The sequence below is a fragment of the Pogoniulus pusillus genome, chromosome 16, assembly GCF_015220805.1.
Source record: "Pogoniulus pusillus isolate bPogPus1 chromosome 16, bPogPus1.pri, whole genome shotgun sequence".
Taxonomy (NCBI): domain Eukaryota; kingdom Metazoa; phylum Chordata; class Aves; order Piciformes; family Lybiidae; genus Pogoniulus; species Pogoniulus pusillus.
The window spans coordinates 11227443-11252866 of record NC_087279.1 but is presented as its reverse complement, the minus strand read 5'-3'; the positions used below and the strand labels follow the sequence as shown (position 1 = coordinate 11252866).

At 41.7% G+C, this 25424-nt stretch overlaps 1 protein-coding gene and 1 long non-coding RNA gene across 11 annotated transcripts in view; one reads left to right on the top strand and one right to left on the bottom strand.

The window, feature by feature from the left end:
* The window catches only part of DOCK3 (dedicator of cytokinesis 3), a 205719-nt gene that overhangs the window by 155345 nt on the left and 24950 nt on the right, over positions 1-25424 (top strand). For 9 of the 10 annotated variants that reach the window (XM_064156479.1, XM_064156478.1, XM_064156482.1 and 6 more), the window contains 14 exons: positions 26-124; positions 1865-1959; positions 3176-3251; positions 4218-4318; positions 4557-4615; positions 7005-7153; positions 9638-9723; positions 10934-10960; positions 11081-11176; positions 12735-12795; positions 13260-13353; positions 14029-14177; positions 19998-20084; positions 22416-22520. In XM_064156479.1, coding sequence (XP_064012549.1) covers positions 26-124; positions 1865-1959; positions 3176-3251; positions 4218-4318; positions 4557-4615; positions 7005-7153; positions 9638-9723; positions 10934-10960; positions 11081-11176; positions 12735-12795; positions 13260-13353; positions 14029-14177; positions 19998-20084; positions 22416-22520 — 1284 coding nt within the window. The remainder of the gene's footprint in view (positions 1-25; positions 125-1864; positions 1960-3175; positions 3252-4217; positions 4319-4556; positions 4616-7004; positions 7154-9637; positions 9724-10933; positions 10961-11080; positions 11177-12734; positions 12796-13259; positions 13354-14028; positions 14178-19997; positions 20085-22415; positions 22521-25424) is intronic. The other variant, XM_064156477.1, reaches the window with a different exon arrangement.
* Positions 13952-24017, bottom strand: LOC135182402 (uncharacterized). Its single transcript, XR_010305190.1, has 3 exons — positions 23899-24017; positions 16924-16999; positions 13952-14323 (listed from the first exon to the last, which is right to left on the bottom strand). It is a non-coding gene; the product is annotated as an uncharacterized LOC135182402 (long non-coding RNA).

Below are 25424 nucleotides of genomic sequence, written 5' to 3'. Positions count from 1 at the left end.
AAACAGTTTTTCATTTGGCCAACAGGGAGAATATGTCTCCTGCCTTTTATCTTTGCTTCGTCAGATGTCAGACACCCATTTCCAGCACTTACTGGACAACTTCCAAAGCAAGGATGAACTAAAGGTACATCAAGACATGATGTCTGTAGGGAGTACACTCAGAATGGGAGAGCAGAGGGGAATCCCTCCAGCATTCCTTGCTCTGCTAATCACTTCCATTCACTGGCATTCTATTCGTGTACCTTCCTTTCTCTTTTATAATGGGTTACAACAGCATCTAAGACCACAGGGCACTGTATTATCTTCAGGACAGCAGCTGAAGTCCCAAGATAGATGTCTTCAGACCTGAAAGGGTAGTGTTAATGTACCATATAGAACACACTCAGGAACAAGGGGTTTAATCCCATGAATGTAAAGTCAGTTGTCCTACAGCAGTTTACTCTTAAGGTGAACATGCACTGGAGCTTACTTATGAAGGGTGTCAGTTTTAGGCCAAAAGAGAACTCTGGGCATTTTTGTGCATACAGTGTTTCTAGCAGACAAAATCTTTTCTGGGGAAAGCAGTACCTTACTACTTCACTTGCTGCATGCTTCCTAGATTTGTGAACATTAAATTACAGCCCTTGATGAACTGAAGGGGTTGGTGAGGGGTGCAGACCTCTCTGGTGGCTTTTCTGCCACTATCATTTTTTGAAATGGCACATGGCAAAAGATGAGCAACTAACCTTTTACCTCAACTTCCACAGGGGAAGAGGAGCTTCTCCAACAATAGGCTGGTTAAAAGACAGAATAATTTCATTATTAAAGAGAAGATTTTTTTATAAAGTGCTTTTGATTAGCAAAAGGAAAGGCATTATATTCACTTAGAATTGTTACACCTAGGCCAAAATGAGGTCAGAAATTTGCCCAGGGAGGTGGAGGAGTTGCCATACCTGGAGGTGTTCAAGAAAAGCCTGGATGAAGCACTTAGTGCCATGGTCTAGTTGATTGGATAGGGCTGGATGGTCATCTAGGTGGACTGGATGGTCTTGGAGGTCTCTTCCATTCTGGTTAATTCTAGTCTATGAGAAGTCAGGGAGCTTCTGTTGCTTTACTCATAGCCCAGTTACACCAAGATGATAATCTTCTCTCCTCCCTCCAGAGTGGGAGGGCACTTCTCAAGAAACCTTGCACTGCCACTTTCTGTGCCATCTTGATTTTGTGTAGAGACACAAAACAAGAAAATCATAGCTTGCAAGGCCAGCAGCTGGGCATGTTTTATCCTTGCTGTTCCTCACAGACATAGTGCTGGTTTCTCATAAAAGAGGAATGTCTTCAGATTTAGAGTTTTTTTTGGAAAGCAGAAATTCAGCTGAAGGTGTTTAAGGGATCTTTCTGCTGCATGTTGCCAGAAATGGCTGTGTCTGTTACTATCTTTAAAGCATATGTAGGAGTTGTACTGGGCTAGGGTGTGGGGGGTTTTGACACATCTGTAAGAGAAATGCAGAGGAATTTGGACAGATACATTAATTAAATGAATGCATAAATGCACAGTTATGATCCCAGTACATTTGAAAATAGCTACAGATTGACCCTGGGACTCTGGATGATAGCATGAGAAGGCACATAAGGAATTTTCTCATCCCACTGTAGAAGCTAAGATTTAGAAGCCAGCTGCAGGTCGTTGAGTACATGGGTGAAGCACACAAAATGAATAGAGACATAGCCCAGTGTCTGTTATTCCCACATTTCGGGGTGAATCACCAAGGAGCAGAGCTGAAGGGGAGCACACAGCTTAACTGTCATCCAGGCAGGAGTAGGATAGTCTCCAGCTGCTGGTGATGTTTTTATTGTTCGTTTTGTTGGGTTTTTCCCTGTGGGATAGGAGTTCCTGCTGAAGATTTTCTGCGTGTTTCGGAACCTGATGAAAATGAGTGTCTTTCCTCGAGACTGGATGGTGATGAGGTTGCTCACCAGCAAGTAAGTAGAGAAGCAGGTATAAGCTGTTTACGTTCTACACTGGGAATTTTTGCTTCTCAGCTGAGCAGTTAAAACCTGTGATGCAATGTGCTCCATCTGACTGAGATGTGGTGATCAAGACAGGAATTCTACAATGCTCACCCTCATTCTGCAAGTTATTTAACACTCTGGAACTTAAGACTTCTGCATTCATGGCATTTCTTAAACTCTACCAGCAGACACAGATTTCAGGGTTAAAGGTTTACAGCCAAAGCTGAAGTTAGCTGCATTGAGAGGCAGGAGTGGCACAGCAGCTACCATAACACAAGGTAGGAAATAGTAACTTGCACCAAGGGGTGTTAAGGCCAGGCCTCACAGTTCCCTCTCTCCCTAAATTACTGCATTCAATGTCTGTCTTCTCCCATAAATATCACTCCTTAACGTACCTAGGAGAGGGCTCAGTTATTTCAGAAAAGGAGGAGCAGACTCAGTGACACCAAGTGCATTGGATAAAGAATTATTTCTCATCCATCATTTTACTGCTTCCTTTTATCTAATTTTCTTGCTCCTGGTGGGGCAAGCACTGTGCTGTTTCGAGTGGCAGAAATGCAGTGACCACAAGGTGACTGGAATTACTTAATAGTTTCTTCAGATAAAATAGCTGCAGTAGTGCTAGTGACTAACTGACAACTGGGGGGTTTCCCATAAGACAGCACTACTGTGGAGGTTTGCTAAAGGCTGACTGCTCAGTGAAGTGCTCTGTGAGTTCGCTGTGCTAATGAGGAAGGAAAGAAGTGGATTTCAGTATTTGAAGTGCAAAGATTAAATGCAGTTCTGCAAGAAAAGACAAATCCACGGGTAAGAGTTACTCCAGCTGCTGTGGGTTACCCCATTTCCTTGGGCATATTTTACCATAAGTTTGAGACTGACAGGTATGGTTAGCAGAGTTACTGCTGAAGTATTACTTGTGTGTGAATCAAAGGGATGCTGTTTCTTTTGATACAACTGTTACCTTACCTGCATTCTATTTATTAATCCTTACATTTATCACATGCTTCTGTTGCCTTTCCTTATGTTTATTAACACTCAAATGCTTAGTAAAACAGAGTGACTGTGAATCTAGTAGTGCTGACATGAAGAATGCCCATCTCTGCACATACAGTGAAATCAGCACCACAGGCTGCTGCCATACAGTAGACTCCAGATTCAAATGATCTCTTTGTGGTTTTCTCTGCAGTATCATAGTCACAACTGTTCAGTACCTGTCTTCTGCACTGCATAAGAATTTCACGGAAACGGACTTTGATTTCAAGGTAAGAACTGCTACTCATAAAGGTGTCAGAACATTTTCTAAATGAGGCAGTAACAGAGGAGCAAGAGCTGCTCTCTACCTTATTTGATTACATTGGCAGCATTATCTGTGAGAAAGATGGGCAAATTGGTAAGACAGGAATCTGAATCTGTTGTGGAATTGAGGGGAAGTAGAAATACGCTGAGATCTAGTCAAGGAAACTGAGCCACTCATAAAGGCAGTGAGTGTCTTCTCAAGCAGTGGAGCTTGTGAAGGAGGCTGTCTCACAGATTGGTGGGTAATAAAATGTAAACTTGGCTGATACATTCCTGAAGTTGGGACACTGATGATCTTTCTTTCCCAGTGGTCTCTTTGTTGACTTAAAACTTAGAGGAACACAGTATCTTAGTGTTTCCTGATGTAGTTGAAAATGGGCAACAAGTTACTAAGGAAAAGCTGCCAGACACATACCTAAGGACCATGCACCACGCGATGGCAACAGCCTCATTTCTTTGGGCAAACTGACTAAATTATAGAGCTCTTATTCATGACAGAGTGCAGACTCTGGGGGGGTTGAGGAATAAAATCTGTTCAGCCTGCAGAAAAAAAAGCTTTGCTGAAATTACCAAGACTATTCCTTTTTGAACCTGTAGTGCTAAGAGGCAAACCCAGTGGCATTTCCTTCCTGGAGTTTTTAATTTTAATTTCTACTAGGTTTTGAGTATCAGAATCAGGCAGGGTTGGAAGGGACCACAAGGATCATCTAGTTCCATCTGCCCTGCCATGGGCAGGGACACCTCACACTAGATCATATAGTCCTTTGGTATTCTTAAGAGCTTAGTATCCCAAGAGTTAAGATACATACTGATTTGGTTACTTCTTGATTACAAAAGGGAATGGTAATTCTACATGTAAAGGAATGTTTGTCTTAAACCTGTTTAAAACTTATTCCTCAAGAGCATTACAAAACTTCCTTCCTGTGTCACAGGTCTGGAACTCCTATTTCAGCCTGGCAGTTTTGTTTATAAACCAGCCAAGTCTCCAACTAGAAAATGCCACACCAGCTAAGAGGAAGAAGATTCTGGATAAGTAAGAACATGTTTTGTTGGGTTCAGACAAGACTTCCCTTCTACCACAAGTGCCTGTGATTTCTTTTGGAATGTGGCATGTGGAAATGCTTGGGAAATAAATAAGTAGACCTTCTAATAGAGTTCAGTGATTAGTTGTTTCACTTAAACATGAGTATGATAATGACAATGTTGTCTTTAACATAACTGCCTTGCCATTTTTTACTCCATGAGGCAGTTTTCTACCTCCTCTCTTTCAGATATGGTGATATGAGAGTGATGATGGCATATGAGCTCTTCAGCATGTGGCAGAACCTGGGTACGTCTCCTTCTCCTCTGTCCTAACAAGCAAAGCCAAAATAACCCCAGATTTTTGTTGGATTTTGTTGTCTTTTTGTAGCATCATAGAATACTTAGTTTCTCTTAACAGTTGCAGAACCAGGAGGCACTTCTCTTCTCACACCAAAAACTCTCATCTGCACTGCCTCATCATTCTTTTTCACTGAAATAACACATTCCCATGAATTTGAATGCTTTCTTCTTACATGTGACAGTGGCAGGTTTGGGTTGTTTTGACACATCTGTGACAGGTTTTTATGTATTTGCAAATATAAAATCAGCTTTTTCTAATCCCTCGAACTGTGCTGCAGTCAGTTTCCCGTGGAGATACACAGTTTCTCTCTGACTTTTGTCTGATCCGTGGCTGTAAAGCAGAAGTCTAAATTTTCACAATACCATTTTGTAGGTGATTCAAAAGCCAAAATTGTGAGGGGGCTGGAGCACAGCCCTGTGAGGAGAGGCTGAGGGAGCTGGGGGTGTTTAGCTTAGAAAAGAGGAGGCTTAGGGGAGACCTCATTGCTGTCTACAAGTACCTGAAAGGAGGTTATAGCCAGGCGGGGGTTGGTCTCTTATCCCTGGCTCCCAGTGACAGAACAAGAGGACACAGCCTCAAACTGCACTAGGGCAGGTTTAGGCTGGATATTAGGAAGCAATTCTTCACAGAAAGAGTGATTGCCCATTGGAATGGGCTGCCTGGGAAGGCGGTGGAGTCATCATTCCTGGAGGTGTTTAAAATGAAGCTGTATGAAGCACTTAGTGCCATGGTTTAGTTAATTAGAAGGGCTAGGCGATAGGTTGGCCTCGATGATCCTAGAGGTCATTTCCAACCTGTGATTCTGTGATTTGAGCTTTTCCTCTGTATGTTGATGAAGAAAGTAAGCACGTTTGAAAAAAGGAGAAACATGTATCTCACCAAGGGTCTCAAAAGGTAAATGGATATTTTTCATCTGGAACTTGTGCGTTTGGAAGTGTGCTGCAGCAGTCTTGGGTTTAAGTGATTTGGGGTTTTATTAATAGGAGAGACAAATAACATTGGTACAGCATCAGAGCAACCCAGCTAGGCCAGTGCCCTGTTTCCGTCAGAGACCAAAAAGCAGCAGTACCCATGGAAACATTTGGGCTGAAGGAAGCATACTGTATTCTAGAGGAAAATGAAGTCTGTTGATAGACATCACAAATAGTGCAAGGTTCTGAGAACAGGGAAATCATTAGATGGGATAAAGGAATGGTACAAGTCTGATTAGTTAACTTGATAACGTGGCCACAGGGCAAATACAAACATTTCTTCGTAAGAAGTGCTGTTCAGGAAAACAGAGAACTACTACATGTGTCATGCTCTTAATGAGCTGAATGGGAGCTACCTGTGAAATGCTGTGAGTAAAACCTTCTGTCATCCTTGGGAAAAACATCTCACAGTTTTGCACAGAAGAAAGACGATATTACTGCCACAGGTGTCCCATAAGTGCACTTGATTGTAGAGTAGTTCACCTGATTCTGCTTTCTACAGCTAAAAAAGAAAAACAAAACCCAGAGACAAGTTGGACAGAGTTCAGAGCACAGTAAAGAATTAAGAAAATGCCTTCTTAAAAAACACTGAGTAAGACTGACCTGCCTTGAAGAATGTAGGTGACACAGCCAGCCTTCGTCATGGTTTCTAAGCATCTGTGTGGAGAATAGAAGGCTCTCCACTGTAAGAGATACAAATAACCAGAAAATGATGCTAGAAAAAAATCAGCTGAGAAGGGAGAAGCTCATTTTAGATATGTAGATGCAGGTATTTATCACTGAGTGTTGTTCCAAATACAGCCATTTGAATTTGTTCTCCATGACTGCACAGTAATTGTGCCACAGAAGAAACTTAATGAAGTGCCTTGGGTTTCTGTGCTGAGAAACAATGCAATTTGGTCCTAAGTTAAGGTCAGCTGTGAAACTGAGACTTCTGTAGCACCAAGTCTGAAGAGTTGTATAGACCTTTGACATCTAAATATGCTCTATTAAATATTGCTCTCACCAGCCCTTTCAGAATATTTTTCCCTCCAGATTAGCAGTATCTGTAGCCTCTCTTCTCCCGAGTTAGTATGGTTTACTTTGGTTATTTCTGACAGTTTGAATTCCTTTGCAAGTAAAACACACTGACAGTTTTTGCTGAAGGCTACCACAGTGAAATTAGAAATGCTCTTAGAGACTTTGCGAGGAGTGATGTAAAGCAAATACTGCTTTTCTAGTCCTTTCAGGAATAAAGAATGTGCTTGCTTTTCTAATGCCTATGCCTTCTACTTCCCACATGTCATTACTGCAGGGGTTCCCTGTTTTCCTAGTGGCAGATAACAAAAGCTTGCATTTAATTACAGTTGCTTTGTGTTGTACAGGTGAGCACAAGATTCACTTTATTCCTGGAATGATTGGACCCTTCCTTGGTGTTACTCTTGTTCCGCAACCAGAAGTCCGGAATATCATGATCCCTATCTTCCATGACATGATGGACTGGGAGCAGAGGAAGAATGGCAACTTCAAACAGGTGAAATGACTTCCCAAGCATTTGCAGTGTTCCTTCTCTTGCTCTATCTGTGATGCCCAGCTGCAGGCAAGGCCTTTTTACCTCTTGATCATTTCTGATGATGAAGAAGATGCCGTCATGTAAATATGTAAAAAGAGAACATTTGTAGCTTAACTCACAGAACTATTACAAGAGTCCCAGAATTATTTAAGCAGTGTAGTTTACAGCAAGCTACATTTTCTCATGAACATAGGGAGGAGGAGGAGCAATGTGCTATCACGTGGGTCATGAGGGCTACAAAAGGATTAAGTGCTGGGCTTTCAGTCAACCATTTCATGGGTCAGCTTAAGAGCCAAAATTGGAGATGTAAAGATTTAGGGAGCATTTGTGAAAGCAGTGATCTGCCTCTGTCTTCAGGTTCCAGCTAGAAAGTGTTACTGCATAATCAAGTAACTACCATGCTTTGAAATGGACTCTGTGACTGCACACTTTTTAACAAACTCCAGCACTTCTCCTGGAACAGTTGTGCCCAACAACAGGTCGGCAGTTTCCACCTGACACGAGCTCAGGTTACAAAACACAGAGAGGAGTCTGTCATTTTGTTGCCCAGCTGTAGTCAGAGAATTCCCTACATTTTCCAGTGCAGAAAAGATCCTTGGAATTCAGAGTCTTAAAGGATCAGTTTGGACTGGATACTCCAATGATGGTGCTTCATTGCTGTTGTGTTTGGGGCAGTAGTGGGGGGCAAGTATCTGCAGATGAGTGCTCTCAAGTAGTAAATGTATTTCAACGATCATAACTCATGTGATTATTTATTATCCACATACTCACAAAAATGTAGGCAGGTCTACTCTGTCATTCCCAGAGAATAACAAGACCTTTTCCATAAGCTGACCCACTAAAGGCTTTGTGGAAAAGCTTGTATTTTCCTCCCTCTTCAACCTTGATTATTACTATTACTGTTACTTGCTGCTGTTATTACAGTAGCATTTGACCATGGTCCTCATTTGCTTGTTTCAGCATAACAATAGAACAGTTCCTGCTCTGGCAGTTACAGATATAAGTACCTACAAGTTTCTGGACTTGTTTACATTTCTGTATCAAGATGAACTCTTCATTTAATTTCTATACTCACTAATGTATTCTCAACCCAAGCTCCCAAGAATATTTCTTACATTACCTGTGGAGCACATGTCAACACTGTTTAATGGAGCATATACTGTAGCTTTCTAAGATTAGAGATGGAATAATCATCTGTGTTAGTGAGAATGAAATAAATGATTCCAAAGCACAAGATGGATTAGACCTGACTACCATTAGCTGCTGGAACCAGGAAGTTATCTGTGCCCGGTGCAATGCCAGACAGCTGGGTAGATGCATAGTGGTTTCTGTCAAGTCACTCTAGATCACAAGCAAGGACAGGGTAGTTCTGTTCATTTTGAGCTGCTTTTTTACTTTCTGAATACTAAATTTGCTCTCAGAAAGTAGAATCATAGTGAAAATTAAATTTTGAACCCTGTTTCAAATTTCTTCAGTAGCTTATGTTTTAAAAAGGCAGTTTCTTCAGTGATGCTGCATGAGGTAGTGATTCATGGACTAGATCAGATCTCCCTTGAATGATTTCAGCAACAGAAGCACTAGCTCCACTTGTGTGCCACTGGATGATTTGCTTCGCCTTCTCTTATCTCCTTTGCCGTTTGGCAGCTGAAAAACAGAGAGAAACTGTAACTATGTTTGTCCTTAAATAAAAACAAGACATGTTTCTACAAACAGTTTCAGCCTTTAAAAACCTCTGTCTTCTTGTAGTCATGTAGTATTAATGACAATAACAAAGACTACTACTTTCAGGACTACATGGAATAGTTTTGCTTAATGTTACAGACATTGATTTCTGCACTTGAATCGATTTTATGGGAATGTCTGATATCAAACTTGATAATAGGACATGTTAGGCTGAGGGAGAAATAAATAACCTATTCAAAACTGTTGTTGCCCTTTATATAAGTGTGGAAAGAAAATTCATCATATAGAGAGCCTTGACAAAACTGATTTTAATGAAGAATCAATCTTCTTGTGTAATGATGCCTGGCTGGTGGGAAATCAGCTACCTACCAACAGAACCATCCCAGCAGACCACTAGCAATAACACCATGAATTGCTTCTCTGTGTGGCCGTTCGGTACAGGGATATAGTGTATCTGATAGACTAGTTCACAGAAAGTGTGTCTGAGTGATTTATTTGACAAGAGAATAAACTTCAGAAATTCCTCCCAGCAGCGGCATTATCTCCCCATGGATGTTCATTTAGTCCCTGATAAGCAAAAGGAGAATTTAATTTTAGTCCTCCTATTTCACTGAAAAATGAGCTGCAGAGAAACCTATCACTTGCACACAGAAGTGGGCAGCCCTGGGGCATGAGAAATAAAATATTATTTCAGTCTTCCCAGTGTTTGGACCTTGTCTTTACACGAACAGCTAATTCATAACCAGTTGTTTCTTCATCCAGGTGGAAGCCGAGCTGATCGATAAGCTGGACAGCCTGGTGTCAGAAGGAAAAGGTGATGAGAACTACAGGGAGCTCTTCAGCCTGCTGTAAGCTATGCCAGTTTCTGCTCACTGTGTTGTGCAGGGTCATTGAAAGAATCAGGCTAGAGATCTGTGCAGCTGCTGCTGCAGCACTGATCGTCAGAGAAAACAGGACAGGGCTTTCTGGCAGGGTTTCATGACATGGCTCGCTGAAATAGAAATACATCACTCTAATTCTGAAGGGAATATAAAAATGTAAATTCTTCTTTGTCATATTTCTGTGAAATCGAATACAAGGCAGCAGAGATAAGTAATCATCCTCCTATCAAAAACTGATTTGCTGGAGGAGCCAGTGCCTTGCTTTTGAGAATAATAATAGCAGTAAGTGAAATCCTGGCCTTAGGATTGCTTCTCTAAACAGTGTACTAGCTGGCAGCTCAGACCTTGTTAGAGCAACAGAGATTTTCCTCAGCATTTTCTCTGGGTTCTTACATGTTTTGAAGGTCATGCTTTGGTTGGCTCAGCAGTTGCAAGTTGCTTCCTCCATAGTCCATCATGACAACTATTTTTCCATTCCCTTTCACGCCAAAAATCCAGTAGCTCCTAAGGACAAGAAAGAAAAGGAGGACAGACTTTACATCTGACTTTCCACTTTGTTGTTGTTAATTACTGACCTGTCTCCAAATTTCTTTTCCAATGATCCTATTTTATTTCCAAAGGAGTTTATTTTGAACTCTGGGGAGTTCAGAGCAGTTAACTCTAGATCTTTTAATATTCTAGCAAACCATGGCAATCTTTAGCAGAATTTTAGCCCTCTATTCCAGACAATTTTATGTGGCCCACAGCAGCATGCTGTCAGTTCGAGGCATAAAGCTTTATTTTGCCAGAACCAGTACTTGTATTTCTGAATTCACAATGGAGCATTCATTTATTTTCAGGATAGGTAAGCCTGCCCATCCTTTATGCTTATCCTTAGGAAGTATGGAAATGTATTCAGTTCTGATTTGTTCATGTTCAGCCTTGGCATGTCTGGTACTTCACATGTACAGATAAGATACATAAGTCCATTTCAGGGATAAAGGAAAGAAAATAACCTTTTAAAAATTACTATTATGATTCCCCTGGCAAGAGGAATATTGGGCATTTCCTTTGCTCCAGCTAAAGACCTTTATGATGTACAATGTTAAGAATTCAGGGACTGCAGCCTGTTACTTATTTTTCCTTCTCCTTTCTATTCTGTAATTTCCTTGTCTTTGCTTCATGCTGCCTGGAGTAGAACCCAGCTCTTTGGGCCTTATCCCAGGTAAGATAGTCATTCAATGGGTTTGTTTTATGAGGGAGTAACCAAGTTGTCTGCAGCTGTCTGCATCCACTGTACCATTTCTATGAAAGCCTCATCTGCTGTCTTTGCATCTCCAAACAGCCTGCTGGAGAAGATTGAACAGGAAACGTGGCGGGAGACTGGAATCTCTTTTGTCACATCAGTGACCCGTCTCATGGAGCGCCTGCTTGACTACAGGTATCTGATAACAGCCACGTATTCAAAGTTTGTGCAGATGTAGTAGTACCAAATTTCTTTTCTAGAGGGAATGCTTTCCTTGTTTCTCAGGCTGATAGCAAGTAAGTGAGCCTAGCCCACTGCTGCAGGGTCCTGAGCAGAAGTCCTGGAGCCCTCGTTCTAGTTCTCACGCTCTCATTCCTGATAAGAGCAAAGAAATGTCTGATTATGTAGTTTTGTACTAAGGCTTAACAAGGTTGCTAAATGATTATCGTTCTCCTATCAGTGAAATGATCTCACATAATTCAGCAACATAGATGCCAAATGCAGGAATGCCTTGCTGAACTAAGATGTACTGAATGCCTCATGGAGACGTGCAGGGATAGAAAACTTTTCATCTGAAAAAGTCTGACATGTCAGCTGGTGACTCGTGCAAGGTTCCACTCTAAATCCTTTGTTTGGTTTTAGACAGAAGTTTGCAGGACTGTGTGTCAACAAGCTGAGCTTTGACACAATTACAAGAAAATATTGTAACTTCAGATACACAGACACAGAGTTTTTCATGGAGTGACAGACAATCTGAAACTATGTAGAACTGCCCCAGATATTTCTATCTTTAGCTTACTGACAGGAGTTGAAATGATTTTTCCTTCTGCTGCTGCTCATTATAGGTGAAGACCTGTGACTAGGCTGGGTATTCTGCAGTCTCAAATCCTCTTTTGTGCTTTTTACTTTGTTGTTTGTTACCCTCACCAGCTTGATCCAATCTCTTCTCTGTTTCCTGGCAGCAGTGGCTGTACAGCTGCTGTGCAGGACCAGGTATCTGAGACACATTTAAAGGGGGCTGATTTATTGTTTTTAAATTAGATTTGCTAACAATACAACTTAGATACACAGGCAGACATTTCCATGCTTAACTGAGGAACAGATACCTGTCTTAATTTTTAATAAACAGCAGATTTTTTCATTCCCAGAGCTGAACAGAGCAGGGAACTGCATCAGCATTTGGAATACACAGGCATCTCTTGGAGTCCAGCTGCCAGCTAGCTGACACAGCAGGTCTCCAGACAGTTTGCTGTCACTGCTTTAAAAATTTGGTCTCTCTTTCACAAGTGAATGTGACTTTTCAAGTCAAGATCAGTAATTTCTCAAGCTGTAACTTTCTGTACTGTTTGAACAGATGTAATTTCTAAAACAGTCCAGAAACTATAGATAAGTTTTATGGCCAACTTACCTATGCAGACGTTAGTCTAAATGACTCGTGTTGTCACGAGTGTCTCAGCATGCCAACACCACGCTGGAGAGCTGAATTTGTGAAAGCCACTACCTTGTTTTTGTTCAGACTCCTGTAAGAAGTGAAGTAGCAGCCATTTCAAGTGCCTGTTCTCAGATGCAGACGTGTAAAATGTGACACACTGAATTCTCATAGCATTTAAATCCCAACATAGACATTTTTTAATAGAGAAACTTAAATTAACTGTTGTTTGATCCACGGAAACCAAACAAAGAATGGCTTCAGCTTTATTTTAAAGGAACTTTTTTTGCAGATGTATGTTTCAACACTGTTCTGCTTTCTTAGGGACTGCATGAAAGGAGATGAGACAGAAAACAAGAAAATTGGCTGCACTGTTAACCTTATGGTAAAGATGTTTCTTTTATCTCTTTGTGATGCTATGCAGTGTTGCTGGAACTGAAATGGGAAAGGTCAGGACAGGAATCTCTGTCAGGCAAACATAGCTTCAAAATCTGAGCATTGGGGTGACAGAACAAGAGGAGTTGTACAAACGCCCAGAAGGTCTCTCTTGTCCAGCTCTGCTTAAAGCAGAGCCAAATAGTTCAGGTTCCTCTGGCTGAGCTCTAAGTATCCTTGTGGCAGAGGTTCTACAACCTCTCTTGCCTTTTCTTTCAGTTTTTGATGGCCTTAGTTTTGAAAAAAAAATTCACAGCACAAGAAAATGCTTGGGTTAAATCTGTGAATGTGAAAAGAACGATGCCTTTTCTTTTAAACCAGTCATGTATTTTCTTTTCAGTACCTTTATACATACACAGAGGGTGCTGATTGTCTGGAGTGAAGTCTCAGTGTCACCTCTTTCTGATTTCACAGAATTTCTACAAATCTGAGATCAACAAGGAAGAGATGTACATCCGCTATATCCACAAGCTGTGCGATATGCACTTACAGGCTGAGAACTACACAGGTTAGTCAGGCGTTGCATGGGGGCTGCTTGAAGTCGCACTGAAAGCTTTTGGCTCTCCCAGAGTTGTGCTCTAGCATCTGATTCATTCTTTTGGAAAAAGTGGTGTGAACCAGTTATGGCAGTTGGGAAGATAAGCAAGTGAGGTTCAGCTCATGCTCTCAAGTGAAATAATCTACGTCTATGCCCACACAGCCGTCCAACTATTTCATCACACCCCAAATCTTACATTAATGTGTTCTCTGGGGAACACCGATCAAAAAATCACAACAGTGGAATCAAAATTAGAGGAAGATTAAAATCATTAATTGACCAGTTTATTAGCATTTGACCTATTTCCCTGCATTGTAGCATTTAGGGACCAGTCAGAAAATGCATAGTCTCTAATTCTCTGCTATCCAAGCTCTGCTTACAGCTGCAGGCCTTGAATTGAGTTACCTCTCTGACTATCTGCCTGTGCATTCAAACCAAGTAGAAAGTTGACAGATTTGCACCCAATAATCAGCTGCTTTACATAATTGAATAACCTTATGATCATTTAAGACTGCAGCATGTTTTCTCAAATTGTACATCAGAAATTCCAGGCTGTTTGAGAAGCAGGTCAGGTGACCTTTGAGTCTTTTGTCTGTATTTATTTGTTGTCATTGATTCAGTGTTCAATAACTGCATTTCCAACAGAGGCTGCTTTTACTTTGCTTTTGTACTGTGAGTTGCTTCAGTGGGAGGACAGACCTCTGAGAGAGTTCCTGCATTATCCATCTCAGTCAGAGTGGCAACGTAAGGAAGGTCTGTGCCGTAAGATTATCCATTACTTCAACAAAGGGAAGGTATGCCAACTTCTTCTCTCTTCCAGCAGCTTCCTTCCCTTTTCCTGACTTCCTTCAGGCTTACAAGCCTATCATCTCAGTTCAGTAGTCTGGAAGTAAATTTGTGGCAAAAGGTTTTGTAACTTGACAGATTGCTTCTTGGCTCTCTGGATGAGAAAACAGATGAGAAAATGGATATGGATGTTTCATCATGCATAACATTTGGAACTAGTTTGGGTGGGCTAACAGGAAAAACAGCAAAACATTTTCATACCTTCAAACCAAACTGGATCACCCTGATATGGTAGAAAGTTCTATGAATGCTGTTCCCTAGCTTTCAGGGGCAGGACTGCATTTCATAGTTGTCTCTGCAAATTGCTGTGTTATGACTCACTTTAGGACTTGTTTTGTTTCTAACCTAAAGAAGTCAGTGGCAGGCAATCCATTGCAGGAGGCCCTTTATTAAAAAAAGATTTAAGTCTTCAGTGTGGCTGTTATTTTAAAGCAGCTTTCAATTAAAGTGCAGTTCCATCCACTGCACAAGAAGCAAATCAATACATTTCAATTTCACATAATTCAGTGTGGGTTTCCTATAATAAGTATGGGAGTTTTTAAATTACTGTAGGTGTTCTAGTCCCTTGTGTCATGGCATTTGGGGAACATTTCACAGGCAAACCTTAAAAGCAATGTCATCTGTCAGAATATTTTCATACTTTTCCCTTCTCTAGAAAAATCCCTGCAGCATATATTATTGGAAGAGGACATCCATATATGCACCTCGGGATTGGTTTTATCTGTGATGGCAGTGACAGTGCCATTAAATACAAATGTGATTTGATTCATCTAGGGTTGCCATTCCAGGTGACTCTTTCCTAGCCCTGAGAATAGGAAGTTGCATAAGGCAGAGGCATTCTCTACAGGACCTGCAAAATGAAGTCAGACTCCCGTGTGTAGGAAGAAGTGGCATGTATATGAGGAAGTGATTCATTAAGAAATTATTATTTTTATTAGTTTCTAATAATACTGCACATGGTTCCTGTTTCAGTGTCAGAAATTTTCAGGGTTTTTCAGACTGCACTTCAATAAAAACACTGACTTGTGCCAATACTGCAGTACTGCATAGTCTCACTAGACAATGTAGAGAGTGTGCAAAGCAAGTGAGTCTGTGTTTCTGACACCAACAGGCAATCCATATATGCACTGAAGGAGAGCAAATACCTCATGGATGTAATTTTCCTATAAATCTCCTGACAGATTACAGAGTGTGACCCTCCTGAGGTTTTTCCCCTGCTGGTGTTTTTTGAGTTCCTTGACTTTGTGTTTTAATCCTCCTTTATTAGAAATGGTAGCTGAATTACTAAATAATCCACTTAAGCAGTGTGTATGTCACTCAGGCAGGGAAAGACACTGAGAAGCCAAATCCTCTTGCTGCTTTTCAGCGTTTTTTTCTGTTGCTAACAGAAACAGCTCAGGGAGCAAAAGAAACTTGCTTCTCTCAACTTCTGTCTGATACTTCTTCCTCTACTACCCTAAGATGGTCCCTCCTCAGGTCCTGAGGAGTGGGAATTTTTGTTCCATGTCTTTACATTGCATTTCTACAGATAAGCTTCTCATGCTGCCCCTAGCACCTTCCACTAAGTAAGGAGTCAACACATCATGAAAAGCTGTAAAAGTTCCACATTTGTTAATGGAAAAATGTTCTCTGCGCAGGAGCAGAAGAAGCACTATATACACAAGACTGTTGTGAGTTTGATGTGTAGGGCATGCCAGCAGATGACGAGGAGTGGTGACATGGCCTGTGGCACTGCAGAGGGATGTAGAATGGAATAACTTGCAGTCTCACAATTGCCAGTAACAGCCCTGTGCTGGGAAGGAACAAGCTGTGCCAAAGCCCTTTTAGCCTTCCCTCTAGTTGTGTGCTCCTCCCTACTGATGCCTGCTCTGCTGTGAGATGGTTAATGGTGCAGTCAGCAGTTATGCAGGTGCATAACTTTAAATGAAGATACTTTTTTTTAAACTCACACTTAGTATTTGTCTGTTAAAACTCAAAGTTTTCTAGTTGGAAGACAACTGTGAATGGAATAGTTTGAACCTCATTGATCATGCTTCTGGATAGCAATAGTTTTAAAAGTTCACAACCTTTTTCTGTCCAGTCCTGACCATCTCCTATCACAGCATCTCAGTGTGCACTCTCCTTAGTGCTAGGCAAGTGCTGAGAGACTCAAGGCTCTTTCCAAAGTATTTTCAGTTATGTGCTCCAGATCTGACATTTGAACTTATTTCTCTAGTGTAGCTTCACGTGAATCTTATTTCCAGAAGAAATCTACACATTGGGGTGTGAATAAAGCAAGGCTGCCATCCAGAAACAGTGGTTATCAGTCTCTATCTGTGCCACCTTGTGTGCAGTCAGTAGCGCTCAGCTGAGAGCTGCTGGTGCCATAGGACAAAGCTGCAATAAATGTCACATGAACATGCTCTTCAAGTGAAGGACATAATCCAGAACATGGAAACAGATCAGATGTCAGCAAAACAGAAAGCAGTAATGAGGGAAATTAATAGTGGAGACATCAGGAAATTATTTGAAGGGAGGAAGAATGATGCTTGAGAGGGAAATGACGCTAGCACATCACATGGAATTACATATTAAATTTCCACACTGTGAGGATGTACTGGTTAATGTCACAGATTTAAAAAGTGAAGATCCTAGTGAATTAGAGATCCATTCATTGTTCTCCTTTCAGATATCTGCAAACCTCTAAGAAGTTACCTGTATGTCATGTTTCCTCAGTTCTGTCTCTCATCTAACGTATGCAGAATATTCAGCTAGCACAGTGCAAATCTAACTGAAACAGAGAGAGAAAGCCTGAGTTAGGATGACAGGAGTAGAATCAGGGTATGTGTAGAAGAGCTGGTATAAAGAGAAATAGGATGTCATTACATGTTGTTAATTTAATTCACATCAGACAAGGAGCATGGAAAGGTTACATCTTTAGGATCACCTGGAGGGAAGACAGCCAGCTTGCTCTCTGCTTCTGTCTGGAAGGCAAGTTAAAGAATTATCTAGACTTTAGCCACAGCCATTTGGAGGTGAGACTTTGCTCACACCCTTTGTTGTAAAAGCCATATTAGAAAATGCAGTGGTGTTGCAGACTGGTTTGTGTTTGCAAACACTTGACTGGTTGATGTTTATCAGTGTGTATGTCATGGCTCATGGGACAATGGGTGGAAGTTGAGGAATAAAAAGTTCCATGTAAACATGAGGAAATTTTTTCACTCTGAGTTGATGGAATGCTGGAACAGGCTGCCATGGGGGGTTGTGGAGTCACAGAATCAACCAGGTTGGAAGAGACCTCCAAGATCAGTCCAACCTAGCACCCAGGCCTATCCTTGAACAACTAGAGGTGTTCAAGACCTCCCTTGATTCATTCCTGGGTGATCTGATATAGGTGATGCTGCTCTGGCAGTGAGGTTGGACTGGATAGATGATCTGGATGAGGGCATGGAGTCAGTCATCAGCAAGTTTGCAGATGACACTAAGCTGGGGGCAGATGTGACTGAGTTGGAGGGCAGAAGGGCTCTGCAGCGGGACCTTGCCCACCTGGACAGATGGGCAGAGTCCAATGGGATGGCTTCAATAGCTCCAAGTGCAGGGTGCTGCACTTTGGCCACAACAACCCCATGCAGAGATACAAGCTGGGGTCGGAGTGGCTGGAGAGCAGCCAGACAGAGAGGGATCTGGGGGTGCTGATTGATACCCGCCTGAACATGAGCCAGCAGTGTGCCCAGGTGGCCAAGAGAGCCAGTGGCATCCTGGCCTGCATCAGGAATGGTGTGGTCAGCAGGAGCAGGGAGGTCATTCTGCCCCTGTACTCTGCACTGGTTAGACCACACCTTGAGTACTGTGTTCAGTTCTGGGCCCCCCCAGGTTAGGAGGGACATCGAGATGCTTGAGCATGTCCAGAGAAGGGCGACGAGGCTGGGGAGAGGCCTTGAGCACAGCCCTACGAGGAGAGGCTGAGGGAGCTGGGATTGTTAAGCCTGGAGAAGAGGAGGCTCAGTTGTATTGCTGTCTACAACTACCTGAGGGGTGGTTGTGGCCAGGAGGAGGCTGCTCTCTTCTCTCAGGTGGCCAGCACCAGAACGAGAGGACACAGCCTCAGGCTGCGCCAGGGGAGATTTTGGGCTCGAGGTGAGGAGAAAGTTCTTCACTGAGAGAGTCATTGGGCACTGGAATGGGCTGCCCGGGGAGGTGGTGGAGTCGCCGTCCCTGGAGCTGTTCAAGGCAGGATTGGACGTGGCACTTGGTGCCATGGTCTAGCCTTGAGCTCTGTGGTAAAGGGTTGGATTTGATGATCTGTGAGGTCTCTTCCAACCCTGATGATATTGTGATACTGTGATAATCTTTCAAGGTTGTTTCTAGCCCCTAGCATTCTGTGATTCTGTGACACTGGCAACTCAGAGCACAAATATGGACACATTATCTGGTTACATGTACCTTTATTTCAGTTATATTCCAATCAGTAAAGAGTCTCTCAGTTCATTTCCTGTTGCACAGATTTGTGTTTATCAGGCTTCCCATCATCCTCAACTACTAACACTGACAAATTACCCAAATGGATTCAGAAAGCATCTTTGGTTTATCAAGTTTCCTTTTAAATTTTTGTAACTGACCAAAGCTAAAGAGATACAAGATGCTTATTTTTGCCTTTTTTTATTCCTAAAACTATCCCTCCTTTTAATAAAACATTGTTTTTTCTGTTCAGGAGAAAAAATCCCTTTGCTGGTGTCATGAAGCATTGTGAAGTACCTAGTCCACTGAACCAAACAGTGTAGAATGTGACTTCTGAAAGTGAAGATGCATGTAACTAGAAAAAGTATTTCCATATTAAGTGCTAATATTTTACAAAATTAATTACTGGATCCAGTAATTTACAGTATTGCTATTAATACTCTTATTACTTAATAGTCTGACTCATGTCTTGCCCAGAGTTATTATTGGGCACGTTAACCCAGTAATGCACAGAAGTTAATCCAGTGAAGGCTCAGCTGAGACCTTGGTACTCTAGATCCTTTACCCGAGTATGGTAAGAAACATTTGTTCCCCCAGAAGGCTTCCAGTCTGTGCAGGTACAAGATGATTGGAAAGGAGATTTCAGTTTACGGGTGTAAAATGAGTTCTCTCAAAACCTAAGTGAGGTAACAGGGGAGTCTTTCTCTCAACTTGGGTGTGCCCAAACCCAGTCTGGTGATTCATATGGCTTGCTAGGAAAGATGTGATGTACGCAGACTGTAAGTTGAACAAATGAGTTTCGTTTTCAGTTCTGGATCTGGATATTTACTCAGTGCTATAGCGCACAGCAGTTCTGAGGATGTTTTGAATGCGTCTCATTGCTTGCCAGGTTCATGCATTCAGCAGTAAGCAGCAGTCTTGGGAAGGGAGTACTTTGCTGGGGAGCTACGCCTTAACTCTTTACTGCAGGAAGCATTAGTGCATAAAGCAAATGAGCTGTTGGAGGTAGGGAATGTTGAAGGGGTGTCCAACAAGAAGAAAAATTGTTAGTTGTATTATCCTTCTCCAGATAAGTCCCCAGTCTCACAAGTGAACTGTCAGAAAGGAGCTCTGTGTGTGTGTGAGTTCAATGGAATGTAAGCCTCTGTTACCATCTTGAAGAAGGAATTAAGCTGATGCTTAGTAGAAACTGTTTCATCACATTGCATTTTCACATCTAATCCCTGGCATTTCATACCAAAGGAATTCCCCAAATTGAGTTTCCATGTTCCTCTCAGCTGAGATGGCAATAACATTGTTTGCTGTGAGTGTGATTTGCTTTGGTTCTACAGAGCTGGGAGTTTGGAATCCCGCTGTGCAGAGAACTGGCCCTACAGTATGAGAGTCTCTATGATTACCAGAGCCTTAGCTGGATTCGGGTAAGTAGCAGCAGTTCCTCTCCACACAGACTCTTGTCATTCCCCAAGGAATTTTGCTCTCCTCTCAGAACATTTTGAATTTAAAATATAATCATATTCCCTGTACAGCTCCATGCATTTCCAGTATGCCACTCCTTTGCCACTGATTCATTTTGATGACTTTGTAATTGTACTGAAGTAATTCAGCAGTAAACTCCCATGAGCACACAGAAACAGCACATGCAGAGGAGCTGGGCTGCTGCTGCATATTTATATCTATTTTTGCATAAAATATCTTTTCCCCCTCCCCCTTTATTAAAAAAAAAACAAAAACAAAAAACACATTGTTACTTCAGTTTAATTCCAAAAATATCAAGGACAGCTTGTGCCTCAGCTAACATCAGTGAAACAAGAGGGACAGACTGGAGAAGGCAAATGTTTATGGCATCCTTGTTAATGCAAGAGAATCTGGTCCTCTGGTAAAACCAAACAGGTGACGAAATCAGAGCACATTTGCAGCACCATGCTTTCATCAGAAAAAGTCTACATTCTGATTGTTATTTAAAAGCTTTATAATTGTGGAAGTAGCTCATTTGCTTTGTCCCCTGGGGTACCCTGCACATACCCTAATTGAAAGATTTATGCTATGTGAATGTATTCTTACACAGAGTGGTTTAAATTCACTCTTAGAGTCAAATTTACTCTCATATGAAGATACCTGTCTAACTGGGCCTCAGGAAGTGCATGTCTGAAGAACTTGTTTTCTTTAGAGCCCAGGTGACCATCTTGACTGCATACTTGTTCACTGTAGACAACTCAAATGGAGCAGTGTGAAAATGTATCCTGGTGCACAGAAAATACTGTATCAGTAAAGTGATTGTGAACAATAAGCAAACAAACTTCTTAAAGCCTTAATCAAGTTGTGCATTAAGACTTTGTTTCCTAGACTGTCACATTAGATGTTATTGCTGTCTTTTTATTACCTGGAGTTACTCTGAGGGCAGGTGAAGGACACATCAGCTGCTCAGTATAACCATTGACCTCATCCTTGCACTCACCTGTGTGTTTTCTGTTCAAGTTTCCCAAATCTGTGTTGACCTGAACTGATCTGAAATTCTCCTCCCCTTAGAGTTTCTCTCTGTGCCATTAACGTGCTCATTTATTTTTCCTGTGTGATGTTTTGGGAGTTAGCAAGCCCCTTCACAATGAAATCACTCAGACTAGACTCAGCCAGTTGGAAGTTAAGGAATGAAAGTTCATATTCACAGCTTAGCAGAATATACAAGCAGATATATTACAAATATTTACAGTTCTACACAAGGTAAAGGTAATACAGAAACACAGTACCCCTCCCAGAAATCAGAGTCCCCAGGAGGGGCTCCCAACCACCTTTCCACCCCCCTCTCTTATCTCAGAATCTGCCTTATGTGCCAGGTGAGTTGGGAGGATTGGCAAGGGAGGTTAGAAGCAGAATGATTAGTTGGGTTACACAGATTCAAGCAGAACAGCAGAAGCCCAGGGAGAAAAAACAGACACAGACAGACTGTCTTATCTGTGTTTGTGTCCTTGCTTTTATACATCTTGGCAAGCCTATGAGTGAAGTAGACATCACCACTCTTTTCACAGCCTATAATTTAATTTTTCTCATTAAAATATTCCAGTTAGCCTCAAACTAGCACATCCTGCAATGACTTTGGGACCTTCTCCAGTTGATGCAATACCCTGAGCTATCTTTTCTTCGAAAGTGAAATTCCTGTGGGCCTTTCAAGTGTGATTCAGTTTGGCAAGGGGTCTTGAAATCCCTCGCTACAAAACTGGTAACTGGAACTAGAGCAAAGTCCTTTTACTTTTTTTCCAAAACTTTCCCCCCGAAGCTTATTTTTTCCCATGCTAAACCTACTGGTGCACGGAGCTGTAGAAGATTCAATTTCGTTTGATCTTTTTTCATGCCCCACAACTCAATTAAGCCAAACCTAACTGAATTGATACAATTTTCCAGACAGTGCTATAGATTTTGAGTTGTGGGAGAGAACAGGACACTGTGAGCCGGGCAACACAGATCTTAATCTCAGCTTTGCCATTAACTCTGCAAGGCAAAGAAATTCACATGCAAGACCTGTTGAATTTAAAATGAGATAGAACAGAAAAAGTTCTATGTGTCATCTGCAAAAAGTTAACAGACTAGAGCATCAGCATTCTCATTTTATGATTCTGTGGTTCTGCGTAGACTGCTCTGTTAATCATAGGTGTCTTTTGAAGAACTTTGGTCTCTTCAGAAAAAAATGGCTGGAGAAGCCAGAGTTTTCAGTGCAGCTTTAAGGATCTGATGGCAACTCTCCTTTTCCTCCACAGAAAATGGAAGCTACCTATTATGATAACATCATGGAACAGCAGCGCTTGGAACCTGAGTTTTTCAGAGTTGGGTTTTATGGCCGGAAATTCCCATTCTTCCTGCGGGTAAGCCACACACACACAATTCGACCAGGCTCAGAGTTAGCAGCTAAGGCTCTGCATTTCTGTCATGGAGATATGTCTGCCATTCAGCTGAGTTTTAGGTTGTTTTTTCCCACACCTGCACAAATAGTAACAGGCTTTCAGCTGATCCAAAAGATGTGGTCCATTGGGAATGTTGTTAGGAACACAGATGAGGAATTTGACGCATGCCTGTGTGTATTTTTGACAATCTGCAGATGCAGCACAAATTGTCTCTATATAAAGCAATATGCTGGATTGCAGTAATGCTGGGTCATTACTCAACTAATTTTCATCATCTGAAATTATCACACTTTAAAGTCTCACATGGTAGGAAGCTTCTAAAACCAGACTGTCTCATGCTATCTACAAGCAAAAATTTGCCCTCTCTTCAACAGAGAGCCCAGTAGCTTCCCTGGACATGTCCTCACTGTGAGTTGACACTGCTGCTGTATACAGGACAAGCTAGATATGCAATTCATTTAAAAAGTTGAATAACCTTCTCTTCCTAATGAGGAATCAAACTTTAAATGGGTATTTGTTTATACAATGTCTCATTGCTAGCTCAGAGCAGGGAAGGAATACAGTCTGACAACTGTTTGATGGTATGTGCCATCCAGCTTGACAGGACAAGCTAACTTCAAGCATGCTTTCAAGGACTGGAGGTTTGTGTCCCTTTAAAGAAGTGCTTTGACCAGAGATGCCACCACTCTGGAGTTACATAGTAAGAAGCTACAAAAAGCCAAACTACTGTTTTGAAAACTGCAGTCTTCAATTTCCTTCTGATTAATAAGTTGATGGTTTTTTAAATAGGATTTAAACATTGGTGTTTATTTACATCTTTTTAATGGAAATACGGACTGGGGAAGTAAAGGGAAGTTTGAGTTAATCAAGGTTGAAAATACCAGTGGATAAAGGGTGGGTTCATGTTATTTAAAGGTGAAGGTGAATGGTGCTGTTGAGTCAGTCTGTGGAGCCCACCTGCAGAGGAATCAGAGGACATGAGATATACTGCAGTGTGAAGCAGTAGCTACCCTTTCATGGAGAGCCACAAGGATGATTAGGGGACTTGAGCATCTCCCCTGTGAAGAAAGACTGAGAGACCTGGTGCTGTTTAGTGTAGAGAAGACGTGAGAGGAGATACAACTAATGTCTATAAATACTTGAGGGGTGGGTGTCAAATGGTTGGGACCAATCTCTTTTTGGTGGTGCATGGTAATAAGACAAGGAACAGTGACTTGAACATAGAAGGTTTCACCTCAACATGAGGAGAAACTTCTTTGCAGTGAGGGTGGCAGAGCACTGGAACAGGCTGCCCAGCAGAGTTGTGGAGTCCCCTTCTCTGGACACTTTCAAATCCCACCTGGATGCATTCCTGTGCACTCTATCCTAGGTGATCCGGCTTTTGGCATGGAGTTAGGCTCAAGGATCTCTCGAGATCGCTTCCAATGTCTGACATTCTGTGATTCTGTGATCTCCAGACAAAACTAAAACAGAAGTTTCAGAAAATTAATGGCAACAAAGTCATCATGGCACAGGTCACATCAGTGAATCTAGCTTACTATATGATGGATCCTGTGGCTTATCTTGGATCCTGCACAAGTTGTCAGTGCACAGCACTTACTCTTTGCAGATGCTTGGCTGGAGACGCTGAGAACGAACATGAGCATACATAATTATAATCCTTGTTAATTCTGCCATTATATTTGGTAGCAGTACTTCTGATAGCAGATTACTAATGCAGCAATCTCATTAAAAGTCATCCTCCTTCTTTCTCTCTCTAATGATCCATACAGCATACACATTGCAAAGCACAGACTAAGCCCATTAGCAATCACATCAGCATGGATCACACTGTAAAGAGACTGGAAGCAGCTATTGTAGAGAGAAAAAGATTTACATGGATTTAATTTTTTTCAAATGGATATGTGAATGATTTAAAGTGATCAAATACCTCCACACCCTTTTCTCATCTAGTTTTCTATTGCTGTACAGCTTAAGACAGAAGATAACCACTTCTTTCTGCATCTTTGACTTTGAGGGCCCTTTGTTTAGAAAAGACATTGTTCATGTTTCTGTGAATTCTGCATCTATTTCTGGCCTTCCTACATAAGTAAATTAAGACTGTCCATGTCTTCCACCTACAAGAAGTTCAAGCGAGGCCTGGCAAGCCACATTTTGAGATCTTGTGTTGGCATAAAATTTATCTTTGAGGTGTTTTCAGGGCATTATTTTTAGAATCACAGTAACTGTATTTATAGGCTTACAGTCTTCTGGATTGCTAGATTCAAAAGCTAAAATAGAGAATGCAGTGAGTATGAAGAGATTCACCTTCAAACATGGACTCAGTCCAAATGTAATAATAGCTGCAAAGTTTGGGCATTACAGACTGAACTGTCAAGGCTCATCATGCAGCATTTCTTCCAGTTCACTGGTTGCTGTGACTGATGCATACAAAGTGACACGTGTCACAGCTGGAACAGGAGATCTGTCCCATAAAGCTGAAATGCAAAGCCAAAGATAACTGCGCTCCTCAGCCCTGTTTGATGATAGGGTTTAGCTTCTTCCTCTTTGATTTCATGACAAGATCAAAGCTTTGCAAGGCCAGGGCCCTTTTCTGCAGCAATTAACAAAATAGTGGCGCGTACAGCACAACTTCTAAATGCAACTAGTAGATGGAGGGAAATGTTCTTGTTTGCTGGGAGTCTGTCTTTGGTTTACGAAGGTGAACATTTTCCCTGTGGTTCCATTTACTGTTACCTGTATGAGAGTTAAAACTACCTGAATTAGAGACTCTGCCTACTTTGACTGCGTCAGAAGACAGGCACACCAGTCACAACTGCGGTTTGTGGTAACAGGATAAGACACAGGAATACAATCTTTATGGCA